Raw genomic sequence first — 13,754 nt, 5'->3', positions numbered from 1 at the left:
TACCGGACATCAGCCTGATCGGCGATGTCTGGCATGAGCCTTGGGTCCTGGTTGCTAATAGCAATCGGGACCCAGTCTAAATATACGTCCATTGTCGTTAAGGGGTTAATATACTGTTTTGAATGCTGGGTGCTGCATGGAGATTGCGAGGGTCCCAGCTCAGACATCCTCATCCTGTCCTTTGGATAAGGGATAAGATGTCTAAGGGCGGAGTACCCCTTTAAAGTGGTATTCCGGGTTTATACATCTTATCCCCTATCCAAAGGGACGTCACGTCCCCGTCTTGGAGGCAGCGCCCGGCACAGAATGCCGGGGGCTGCACCGAGATCGTGGTAGTCCTTTGTATAGGGAATAAGATGTATAAACCTGGAATATCCCTATAATGATGCACACCAAGTTAAAAGCTGTGGGCTCCCCTGCGTGTTGCCCCCAAGGGCCGAGTGATTCACGAGCCACACCAGAGAGGCAGCGGTAGATTAGGGAGGTAAACAAGTGGCTTAGAAGCTGGTGTAGGAAGGAAGGGTTTAGGTTCATGGAGAACTGGGCCGACTTCGCTGTTAGATACCAGCTCTACCGTAGGGACGGGCTGCACCTCAATGGGGAGGATGCAGTTGTGCTTGGAAAGAAGATGGCTAGAAGGGTGGAGGAGTATTTAAACTAGGGACTGGGGGGAGGGAACCTACAACATAGAGGGGGAAGGTAGTGTAGATAGAAGGGGGGGACTTAATAATGTACCTGGGGGTGGAGCAGAGGGGTTAGAATAGTTAAGAGGGATAGGCATCATAGGGGAAAAAAACATACACCATTGAATTGCATGTTGACAAATGCGAGAAGTCTGTCCATTAAAACTGACGAACTGGAGTTGAAAATTTCTGAGGAGGATTATGACATAGTGGGTATAACAGAGACTTCCCTGGACGATAGCTGTGACTGGGTGGTCAACATACAGGCTTATAGTCTATTCAGGAAGGATCGGACAAAACGGAAAGGGGGAGGAGTTTGTCTTTATGTAAAGTCCAGTCTGAAGGCCGCACTGTGGAAGGATATTTGTAAGGGAAACAATAATATGGAGTCATTATGGGTAGAAATATATGGAGATAAAAATAAAAAAAATTCTGATAGTGGTTTGCTATAAGCCACCAAATATAATGGAAGAGCCAGAAGATAAATTATTAAGGCAAATAAACAAGGCAGCATATCAAAATAATGTGATAATAATGGGGGACTATAACTATCCTGATATAAACTGGGAGACTGAAACCTGTGAATCTCATAAAGGAAACAGGTTTCTGACTATAGCTAAAGACAATTATCTGTCCCAAATGGTGTCACAAGACTTAATATTAACCAACAGACCTGACAGAGTAACTAATGTGCAAGCAGTAGAGCACCTAAGAAATAGTGATCATAATATACTGTATTTATCGGCGTATAACACGCACTTTAAAAATGAAATTTAAGGCAAAAAGCCTGCCTTCGTGTTATACGCCGATAAATCTTCTGGTCACTGATTTAAAGCGGCCGCAGCAGCGGCTGCTTGTTAAGTATTAGCAGCACGGCCGCGGCCACTTTAAATCAGTGACCAGTGGCGTCTCCTCCCCACTCTGGAAAACTGTCACTGAGCCCTACCTTTTCCGGATCTGCCCTACCTTTTAATCAGCGTCTCCCGCACTATCCACCAGTACCTGTGGATAGTGCGGGAGAAAACAAGTGACAGTTTTACTTTTCATTTTCCCTACCTCCCCCCTCCCTCATCATTCCCCCTTTTCCCTGCTTTTTATAGTTTTTTTTATTTTCCTTACCTGGCTGCGCTTCGGTAGGCCAGGTCAGGCCCTGGGGGGGTCTTGCGGGCTGCGGTCAGTGAAGCAGATGAGTGAAGTCCTCTCCCGGCTTCTCTGCGCGGCATCAGTGACGTCACTTTTCATTTCCTGTAGTCGCCGCCGAAAAGTGACATCCCTGATGCCACGCAGAGGAGCTTCACTGACCGCAGCCCAAAAGACAGCCGAAGCGCAGCCAGGTAAGGAAAATAAAAAAAAACTATGAAAAGCAAGGAAAAGGGGGAATGATGAGGGAGGGGAAGAATAGCATACAGTGGTCTTCAACCTGCGGACCTCCAGATGTTGCAAAACTACAACTCCCAGCATGCCCGGACAGCAGTTGGCTGTCCGGGCATGCTGGGAGTTGTAGTTTTGCAACATCTGGAGGTCCGAAGGTTGAAGAAAAATGGAGGAACATGATGGGGGGATGATGAGACAGGGGGAAATGATGATGGGGGGAGGGGAATGATGGGGGGCATGATGAGACAGGTTGGGGGGATGATGAGACAGGGTGGGGGGATGATGAGACAGGGTGGGGGGATGATGAGACAGGGTGGGGGGATGATGGGGGACATGATGAGACAGGGTGGGGGGATGATGATGGGGGACATGATGAGACAGGGTGGGGGATGATGAGACAGGGGGGAATGATGGGGGGCATGATGAGACAGGGTGGGGGATGATGAGACAGGGGGAAATGGTGAGGGGGAATGATGGGGGCATGATGAGACAGGGTGGGGGATGATGAGATAGGGGGAGGCACTAAATGCTTAATGTCTGTATGGCTAGTGGTGGTCTATGACAGGGAGAAATGATGAGACATTGGGGGATGATGAGACCTGGGGGGGTGGTGATGAGAGGGGTAAATGTGGCACAGGGACTGATAAAAGGGAAGGAATGATGTGGCACTGGAGGGGATCGGACCAAACTGAGGTGCAGAAGAAAACAAAGTTGGGGGGGATGATGTGGCATTTAGTCATTTATTTTACATTTTTTTTTTTTTCCTTAAATTTCCCTGTTAAAATGGGGGTGCGTTTTATACGCCAGTGCGTGTTATACGCTGATAAATACGGTAATACATTATAACTTGTTCTTCAATAAGGAAATCTCTCGAGGGGCCACAAAAACAATGAACTTTACGAAGGCAAAGTCCAATCAACTCAGAGAAGCCCTTAACAATATAAAATGGGATAATGTCCTCAAAAACATGAATACTGACACTAAATGGGAGACTTTTAAAAATATCTTAAATTCTCACTGTAAGATATATATACCTTATGGGAATAAAAGGGTCAGGAATAAAAGAAAACCAATATGGATGAATAAAAATGTTAAGGGGGCAATAAAAATACAAAAATAAAGCATTTAAACTACTAAAAACCGGATGACAGTGAAGAAGCATTAAAAAGCTATAGAGAAAAATTTAAAATATGTAAAAAAAAACTGATAAAAGCCGCAAAAATAGAGACAGAAAAACTCATTGCCAAAGAGAGTAAAACTAACCCCAAAATGTTCTTTAACTGTATAAATAGTAAAAAGGTCAAAGTGTAAGCCCTTTAAAAAATAATGAGGAAGAAATTATAAACGGGGATCAGGAAGAAGCAAATACGGATATTAAACAAATTCTTCTCCACTGCATTCGCTGAGGAAAATGAAAGGTCAGGTGAAATACAGTGAGATAAGGTAAACTCCCCAGTAAATGTCACCTGTCTAACCCAGGAAGAAGTACAGTGCCGCCTACAAAAAATCTAAATAGACAAATCACCAGGCCCAGATGGCATTCACCCCCGTGTTCTAAAGGAATTAAGTAATGTAATAGACAGACCCCTATTTTTATTATTCAGGGACTCTATAGTGACAGGGACTGTTTCCCAGGACTGGCACATGGCAAATGTGGTGCCAATATTTAAAAAGGGGTCAAAAGGTGACCCCAGGAATTACAGGCCTGTTAGTTTAACCTCGGTTGTATGTAAATTATTTGAGGGTTTTCTAAGAGATGCTATTTTGGAATATCTTGATGAAAATAAATGTATGACTCCATATCAGCATGGCTTTATGAGGGATCAGTCCTGTCAAACTAACCTGATCAGCTTTTATGAAGAGGTGAGCTTCAGATTGGACCAGGGGCAATCGCTGGATGTCGTATATATGGATTTTTCCAAAGCATTTGATACGGTGCCTCATAAAAGTTTGGTGCATAAAATGAGAATGCTTGGACTGGGGAAAATGTGTGCATGTGGGTAAGTAACTGGCTCAGTGATAGGAAACAGAGGGTGGTTATAAATGGTACTTATTCTGATTGGGTGACTGTTACTAGTGGGGTACCACAGGGGTCCGTCTTGGGTCCTGTCCTATTTAATATTTACATTAATGACCTGGACGAGGGGTTGAATAGTAAAGTAGCAATCTTTGCAGATGATACTAAACTCTTTAAAGCGGTGAACACAATAGAGGACAGTGAACTGTTACAATGGATCTGGATAGGTTGGAAGTTTGGGCTGGGAAGTGGCAGATGAGGTTCAACAATGTTATGCACATGGGGAGGAAAAATCCGGGCTGGGATTATGTATTAAATGGGAGAACACTTGGGACGACTGATGTGGAAAAGGACTTGGGAGTCTTAGTTAACAGTAAATTTAGCTGTAGTAACCAGTGTCAGGCAGCTGCTGCCAAGGCAAATAAAATCAAAGGGTGCATCAATAGGGGCATAGATGCCCAAGACAAGGAAATAATTCTACCGCTGTACAAATCACTAGTCAGACCACATGTGGAATACTGTGTTCAGTACTGGGCACCAGTGTCACGCCGAGCGCTCCAGGGCCCACTGCTTCCCCGGAGCGCTCGCGGCGTGCCTCTGTATGCAGCGCTCCGGTCGGCACCACTGACCGCGAGCGCTGCTTCTATGTCACCGGAGGGGACACGATCCGAGGTACGGGACGTGCCCGCTCTCGGATCGCGCCCCATGTCTCTCACCTGCCCCGTCCTCCTGCTCAGTCCCGGCATGCGCGGCCCCGCTCTCTAAGGCGTGCGCGCGCCGGGTCTCAGATTTAAAGGGCCAGTGCACCATTAATTGGTGCCTGGTCCAATTAGTTCCAAGCACTCACTACACTATATAAACCCACTTCCCCTTCCTGTCCTTGCCGGATCTTGTTGCCTTGTGCCCTGAGAAAGCGTTTCTGTGTGTTCCATTGCCTGTGTATCCAGACCCTTGCCGAGGCCCCTGACTACGAACCGTTGCTGCCTGCCCAGACCTTCTGCTACGTCCGACCTTGCTCTTGCCTTGTCCTTGTGTACCACGCCTATCTCAGCTGTCAGTGAGGTTGAGTCGCTATCGTGTGGAACAACCTGGGGGTTAGCTGCCGCTGCAAGTCCATCCCGCTTTGTGGCGGGCTCTGGTGAAAACCAGTAACCCCTTAGATTCAGTTCCCCTGGTACGGGCCACGCCATCACCTCACTGACACAGAGGATCCACCACCCGTGTCCTCCCCGCATACCAGTCCGGATCCTGACAGTAGATCCGGCCATGGATCCCGCTGAGGTCCCGCTGCCCAGTGTTGCTGACCTAACCTCCGTGGTCGCCCAGCAATCACAGCAGATCGCGCAACAAGGACAGCAGTTGACTCAGTTGACCGCTATGCTGCAACAGCTTCTGCCGCAACAACAGCAACCATCTCCTCCGCCAGTTCCTGCATCTCCTCCGCAGCGAGTGGCTGCTCCCAGATTCCGCCAGTCTCTACCAGACCAGTTTGATGGGGACTCTAAACAGTGCCGTGGATTCCTGTCCCAGTGTTCCCTACACCTGGAGATGATGTTAAACCAATTTCCTACAGAACAGTCTAAGGTGGCGTTCGTGGTCAGCCTGCTGTCTGGAAAGGCCTTGTCATGGGCCACACCGCTTTGGGACTGCATCGATCCTGCCACTGCTACTATCCAGTCCTTCTTCTCAGAAGTCCGTAGTGTCTTTGAGGACCTGTACGGATTGCTATACCCGATAATGCTACTTCCTTCTCCGCTGTGGCCTTCTTGGACTCGGGTTCAGCAGGAAGTTTCATAGAAGCCTCCCTAGTCAACAGATTCAACATTCCAGTTATCTGTCTTGTCAAACCTATCTTCATTTCATCCGTCAATGGAGAGAGACTGGTCTGCACCATGCGTTACCGCACTCAACCACTACTCATGAGTGTTGGAGTTTACCATCATGAACATATTGAATTTTTTGTGCTACCCAACTGCACTTCTGAAATTCTTCTGGGCTTTCCCTGGCTCCAACGTCACTCTCCTAGCCTCGATCTTCTTGCCACAAGCGATGTCTCCACCCAGTTTCTTCCTGTCAGGTCTCCACGGCTACTCCATTGCCAGGTCTTCCTAAGGCCTATCAGGACTTTTCGGACGTCTTTTGTAAAAAACAAGAAGAGGTCTTACCTCCACATAGACCCTATGACTGCCCTATCGACCTGCTCCCTGCTACCACACCGCCCCGTGGTAGGATTTACCCACTTTCTGCCCCAGAAATACAAGCTATGTCTGAGTACATACAAGAAAACCTCAAAAGAGGTTTTATCCGGAAATCTTCTTCTCCAGCTGGAGCTGGGTTTTTCTTTGTCTCTAAAAAAGATGGATCCCTCCGCCCTTGTATTGATTACCGCGGTCTCAATAAAATTACCGTAAAAAATCGCTATCCTCTGCCTCTCATCTCCGAACTCTTCGACCGACTGCGAGGTACTAAGATTTTCACCAAACTTGATCGAAGGGGCGCATATAACCTCTTCCGTATTCGAGCAGTCGATGAATGGAAAACCGCCTTCAATACCAGAGATTGTCACTTTGAATACCTAGTCATGCCCTTTGGTCTATGCAACGCCCCAGCAGTCTTTCAGGACTTTGTTAATGAGATTTTTCGGGACATGCTGTATTCCTGTGTGGTAGTCTATCTTGAGGACATCCTAATTTTTTCCTCCAACCTAGAGGAACATCGCCTTCATGTTCGTCAAGTGCTCCAGCGACTACGCCAAAATCAACTTTCCGCCAAAATTGAGAAGTGTCTATTCGAACACAGCAGTCTTTGCTTCTTGGGATACATTGTGTCCGGACAAGTTCTTCAAATGGACCCTGATAAACTTTCTGCGGTAATGGATTGGCCTCGTCCCACTGGTCTGCGAGCAATCCAAAGATTTCTCGGATTTGCAAATTATTATCGTCAATTCATTCCCCACTTCTCCACCATCGTTGCTCCTATTGTAGCACTGACTAAGAAAAATGCTAATCCGAAATCCTGGCCGCCACAGGCGGAGGAAGCCTTTAACCACTTCAAAGCCCCCTTTTCTCCTCTGCTCCAGTCTTGTCCAGACCAGATCCTCAGAAGCCCTTCTTCCTCGAGGTTGATGCCTCCTCTGTTGGAGCCGGAGCTGTTCTCCTACAAAAATCCGCTAAAGGAAAAAATGTCACTTGCAGATTTTTCTCCAAAACCTTTTCTCCTCCAGAAAAAAACGATTCCATCGGAGACCGTGAACTATTGGCGATTAAGTTGAGTGGAGACATCTTCTGGAAGGATCCCTTCACCCCATCACCATCTATACTGATCACAAAAATCTGTCTTATCTCCTCGCCAGGCTAGGTGGTCGTTGTTTTTTGCCCGTTTCAACTTTCAGATCGATTTTCGTCCTGCAGACAAGAATGTCAGAGCTGATGCTCTATCTCGTACCACCGATGCCTCTGAAGTGGAGACCCTTCCACATCATTCCCCCTGAGTGTCTGATCTCTTCTGCTCCTGCTTCTCTGGTACCTGTCCATTCAGGAGACTTATGTTCCTCCCCGACATCGCCTCCGGATCCTCAAATGGGGCCATTCCTCCCTTCTGGCTGGTCACACTGGAATAAAAAAGACTATACAGTTGATTGCTAGACACTATTGGTGGTCCTCCTTGGAAAAGGATGTGACCGATTTCGTACGAGCCTGTATACGTGACAAGACCCCTCGTCAGAAACCTTCAGGTCTTCTCCATCCGCTGCCGGTGCCTGAACAGCCTTGGTCCCACATAGCCATGGACTTCATTGCTGATCTTCCTGTATCCCATGGCAACACTGTCATCTGGGTGGTCGTTGATCGTTTTTCCAAAATGGCTCACTTTATTCCGCTTCCAGGCCTTCCTTCTGCACCACAGTTGGCGAAGCAATTTTTTCTGCAGATTTTTCGTCTTCACGGGCTTCCCACGCATATCGTCTCGGATAGAGGCGTTCAATTTGTGTCTAAATTTTGGAGAGCTCTCTGTAATCAATTAAAGATCAAATTAAATTTCTCGTCCTCCTACCACCCACAGTCCAATGGACAAGTGGAGAGAGTGAACCAGATCCTTGGTGACTACCTGCGACATTTTGTCTCCTCCCGCCAAGATGATTGGGTCGACCCGTTACCCTGGGCTGAATTCTCGTACAATTTAAAAAATTCTGAGTCATCCGCCAAGTCTCCGTTCTTTGTGGTGTACGGCCGTCACCCGCTTCCCCAACTCCCCATCTCCACTTCATCTGGAGTTCCTGCGGTAGATGAATTGACCCTGGACTTCTCCACTATCTGGAAAGAGACTCAAAAGTCGCTCTCACTGGCCTCTTCTCGCATGAAGAAACATGCGGATAAGAAGAGAAGAACTCCTCCTGTCTTTGCCCCTGGCGACAAAGTGTGGCTCTCTGTCAAATATTTTCGGTTTCATGTCCCTAGCTACAAGCTGGGTCTTCGTTACCTCTGGCCATTTAGAGTCAAAAGTCAAATCAACCCTGTCTCCCACAAGCTCCATCTCCCTTCTTCTCTTCGTATTCCTAACTCCTTTCATGTATCCCTTCTCAAACCTCTCATTCTTAACTGCTTTTCCCCCAAGGTCACCGTTCCTGCTCCTGTCACTGGGTCCTCTGACGTCTTCTCGGTAAAAGAAATCCTCGCCTCCAAGGTCGTCAGAGGTAAAAAAAAATTCTTGTTGACTGGGAGAATTGTGGCCCCGAAGAGAGGTCTTGGGAGCCCGAGGACAATATCCTCAACAAGGAGCTCATCCATAGGTTCCTGGGCTCCAAAAAGAGGGGGAGACCCAAGGGGGGGGTATTGTCACGCCGAGCGCTCCGGGTCCCACTGCTTCCCAGGAGCGCTCGCGGCGTGCCTCTGTATGCAGCGCTCCGGTCAGCACCGCTGACCGCGAGCGCTGCTTCCATGTCACCGGAGGGGACGCGATCCGAGGTATCGCGCCCCGCTCTCGGATCGCGCCCCGTGTCTCTCACCTGCCCCATCCTCCTGCTCAGTCCCAGCGCACGCGGCCCCGCTCTCTAAGGCGTGCGCGTGCCAGGTCTCTCAGATTTAAAGGGCCAGTGCACCATTAATTGCCAATTAGTTCCAAGCACTCCCTACACTATATAAACCCACTTCCCCTTCCTGTCCTTGCCGGATCTTGTTGCCTTGTGCCCTGAGAAAGCGTTTCTGTGTGTTCCATTGCCTGTGTATCCAGACTCTTGACGTTGCCACTGACTACGAACCGTTGCTGCCTACCCAGACCTTATGCTACGTCCGACCTTGCTCTTGCCTTGTCCTTGTGTACCGCGACTGTCTCAGCTGTCAGTGAGGTTGAGTCGCTATCATGTGGAACGACCTGGGGGTTACCTGACGCTGCAAGTCCATCCCGCTTTGCGGCGTGCTCTTGTGAAAACCAGTAACCCCTTAGATTCCGTTCCCCTGGTACGGCCCACGCCATCACCTCACTGACACAGAGGATCCACCACCTGTGTCCTCCCCGCATGCCAGTCCGGATCCTGACAACCAGTGTACAAGAAAGATATAGTGGAGCTGGAGAGGGTTCAAAGACGGGCAACCAGGGTAAAACGGGGAATGGGAGGACTACAGTACCCAGAAAGATTATCAGAATTAGGGTTATTTAGTTTAGAAAAAATAAGGCTTAACGGAGACCTAATAACTATGTATAAATATATCAGGGGACCGTACAGAGATCTCTCCCATGATCTATTCATACCCGGGACTATCTATAACAAAGGGGAATCCTCTACGTCTAGAGGAAAGAAGGTTTCTACACCAGCAAAGACGGGGGTTCTTTACTGTAAGAGCAGTGACACTGTGGAATTCTCTGCCTGAGGAGGTGGTTATGGTGAACTCTGTAAAAGAGTTCAAAAAGGGGCTGGATGCATTTTTGGAGAATAATAACATCGCTGGTTATGTATACTAGATTTATAGGGATTGAACGTTGATCCAGGGATTTATTCTGACTGCCATATTTGGAGTAGGGAAGGAATTTTTACCTCTAGTATGAGTTTTTTTTTTGCCTTCCTCTGGATCAACTCAGTAGGGTTATAGGTTGAACTTGATGGACTCTGGTCTCTTTTAAACCTTATGAACTATGTTACCCTGTGCGGTCTGCAGCTCTTAGCAGCAAATAGAGATTGTCTTGAAGTTACTGCTGGATTGAAAGAGAGAAAAAAGCAAACTGTACATTGGACAGCATCATTGCTAAGTACTGCTGATTTTAATAAATATAACACCTATGATATGCTTCATTTTAAAGATGCAATACTCCTTTGAATTACTGTCATGCTATGTCATGTGAAAAACCATCAGATTTTATTTTTGCCATACCTACTTTGCTTTTATAGTAGAATAAGAATGTTCAGGTTGTCATTGCTTTACAATGTTTTTTATGGTTATTTACGGATTCATTTTAACATAGTTTATTTTACTTCTCTTTACAGCTTCTAACAGACAAAGCATTTCATAAAACCAGAAATCGAGTGGCATATCTAAGTCTGTATTACAATTAAATGGATTCCAGAAGTCATGAAAGTCTTCTTTTATAATAATTAAATGTTTTGATACCACAGCTCAACACTTTTACTCTTTTGTTATCAGTGACCTTAAGATTTCTTCTACTTTATCTCTAATTCCTTTAAACTACATTTAATGGATTAAATATTACAAGTAATTTTACAAGATTGTCTATTTGTGAAAAAAAAACTGTTGAAATCTTCAACAACAGCATTCAATGTGACTCAGATCCTTTAATTCTGCTATTTTATAGCTTTTTACAAAAGAAAGAAATTAGGAGCCTCAGCTTATATTCGGGTCGGCTTATACTCGAGTATGTACGGTATATACACATAATTATATGCATAATTATTCAATCTCTTGAACATTCTGGTGCTGTGGTCAATATGTCACATTACCGCTCAGACAATAACTGACCGTATCGGTGTACCACCTTAGCCAGTGATTGACTGAGTGACAATATATATATATATATATATATATATATATATATAAATATACAGCAACAGGAGAATACAGCAGCACACTGCTAGCACAAAGATATAGATAAAACATGAGTATATAGATGAAACATGAGTATATAGATAAAACATGAAAAGCTATACAGCTGTAATGCAATAAATGAAAATATGAAATTATGAAACAGTGAGGTACTTAGGTTGCAAATTTGGCGGCCAAATAGTTTGAACCGTCCCACCACGGTAAGGTGACCTCATTTTGGGACGGACTCTACACTATGAATATGCCTCTGTGCGAACAGTTCAGCAGGCATTGCAGAATCTGAAACATCCAAGGCACCTTATATACAGTTGATAGAGGTGGGTGGGGAGCCAACATGGAGGTAGCCACTCCCCCATATGTGTAATACAACCAAAGAATAAGTTGGCCAGCACTATTGATTCCAAACTATTATATGGACCTGGCTTACAGGTGCAGGCTGCTGGGCTTAATATACAGCAACAGGGGAACACAGCAGCACACTGCTAGCACAAAGATATAGATGAAACATGAGTATATAGATAAAACATGAAAAAGCTATACAGCTGTAATGCAATAAATGAAAATATGATCCTGTTACACCTTAATTAAATGGGAATGGTTGGTGGTATTAACTTCTTGTTTGGGGCACATTAGTATATGTGAGGGGGGAAACTTTTCAAGATGGGTGGTGACCATGGTGGCCATTTTGAATCTAACTTTTGTTTTTTCAATAAGAAGAGGGTCATGTGACACCAAACGTATTGGGAATTTCACAAGAGAAACAATGATGTGCTTGGTTTTAACGTAACTTTATTCTTTCATGAGTTATTTACAAGTTTCTGACCACTTATAAAATGTATTCAATGTGCTGCCCATTGCGTTGGATTGTCAATGCAACAATGTTCTCCCACTCTTCACACACTGATAGCAACACCGCAGGAGAAATGCTAGCACAGGCTTCCAGTATCCGTAGTTTCAGGTGCTGCACATCTCGTATCTAAACAGCATAGACAATTGCCTTCAGATGACCCTAAAGATAAAAGTCTAAGGAGGTCAGATCGGGAGATCTGGTCACGATGACCAATCCACTTTCCAGGAAACTGTTCATCTAGGAATGCTCGGACCTAACACCACCGTGCACCACCTTGCTGGAAAAACTCAGGGAATGTGCCAGCTTCAGTGCATAAAGAGGGAAACACATCAAGTGGATTGGTCGTTGATGAATGGCCCCCAAGGTCTCCCGATCTGACCCCTTAGACTTTTATCTTTGGGGTTATCTGAAGGCAATTGTCTATGCTGTGAAGATATGAGATGTGCAGCACCTGAAACTACAGATACTGGAAGCCTGTGCTAGCATTTCTCCTGCGGTGTTGCTATCAGTGTGTGAAGAGTGGAAGAAGAGGGTTGCATTGACAATCCAACACAATGGGCAGCACATTGAACACATTTAATAAGTGGTCAGAAACCTGTAAATAACTCATGAAAGAATAAAGATACGTTAAAAGCAAGCACATCATTGTTTTTCTTGTAAAATTCCCGATAAGTTTGATGTGTCACATGACCCTCTTCCTATTGAAAAAACAAAATCTTGAAAAGTTTCCCCCCTCACATATGCTAATATTAATATCACCAACCATTCCCATTTTATTAAGGTGTATCCATATAAATGGCCCACCCTGAATATTGACACTGAGGCAGGATTGAAGGTAAAGAAAGATAGAGTGCCCTTTCTCTGGCCTAGGAGACTGACAGACAGGCTGTCTATGGAGCACATAGCAAGTGGCTGTGACAAAGACAAGTGTAAACAGTGAGTAAAGGTTGCCGGACCTGTGTTTTGTAAGCTGGCAGAGAGAAGCTCTCCAGTTGTTAGTGAGGGAATGGCTTATGTATAGTTAGTGGCCTAACAGGCCAGGCTTTTATTTTGGTTTTTGAATTATGTTTGTTTTGTCCTGCAACCTGCCCAATAAACCTGCCCAAGGGTCAGATTCCATGCTGATGTTGGTGTGGACCTGCTTTAATGAAGTGAAAATGTGTCCTTTTGACTACGGTAAAGGATGATCCCTGACAGAAATCTCACTATAAATATATCTATATATTTTATTTATTTATTTTATATTTTCTTTTTTACAGAAGAGAGCGCAGAGGACTGCTAGCCCACCCTCACTTACTGGAGACTTTGTCCATGCCTGTGCTTCAGCTTGGACAAAGCCATGATTTTATAAGCCATGATTTCTATAAAAAGAAATAACATTTTCATATGTAGTATATTAGAAAGGTTAATGTTTTGCCAAGATGTACAACATAGAAAACGTTTTTGTATCTGACAGTGCCCATTTTAGCCTCTTACCTGCCAAACTTTATTACCCTCCTGGGACTTATCCATTTTCCTCCCTAAAATTCCTAACGTTTTAGGCATACTTTTTATTTCCATTTTGTGGATGACATCTTCATGCTGTGGAGCAGATCCCGGACATGTTTAATCATTAAGTGTCTGCACTGATTAATAACGACATGAATATGAGATTCACGTCTACATGGAGTTGTGAGCAGATAGTTTCTAGATGTACAAGTTAAAATGAAAAATGGACAGCTTAATACATTAGGCTACCAAAAACCGCTACAAACACGATTCGAAATTAATAAATAGTTCCA

General features: G+C 45.3%; 1 protein-coding gene across 5 annotated transcripts in view; it reads left to right on the top strand.

Moving 5' to 3' along the window:
- CIMAP3 (ciliary microtubule associated protein 3) overlaps positions 1 to 10,797 on the top strand; it is a 150,673-nt gene extending 139,876 nt beyond the window's left edge. Inside the window, exon 5 of one of the 5 annotated variants that reach the window (XM_056557822.1) lies at positions 10,550 to 10,797. In XM_056557822.1, the coding sequence (XP_056413797.1) occupies positions 10,550 to 10,556 (7 nt within the window). In that variant the 3' untranslated portion in view covers positions 10,557 to 10,797. The remainder of the gene's footprint in view (positions 1 to 10,549) is intronic. The other 4 variants (XM_056557819.1, XM_056557816.1, XM_056557821.1 and 1 more) reach the window with 4 other exon arrangements.
- Positions 10,798 to 13,754: the final 2,957 nt, after the last annotated feature.

The sequence above is a fragment of the Hyla sarda genome, chromosome 2 (genome assembly GCF_029499605.1).
Source record: "Hyla sarda isolate aHylSar1 chromosome 2, aHylSar1.hap1, whole genome shotgun sequence".
NCBI lineage: Eukaryota > Metazoa > Chordata > Amphibia > Anura > Hylidae > Hyla > Hyla sarda.
Note: the sequence above shows the minus strand (reverse complement) of the source record. Positions and strands in the feature narration are given on the sequence as shown.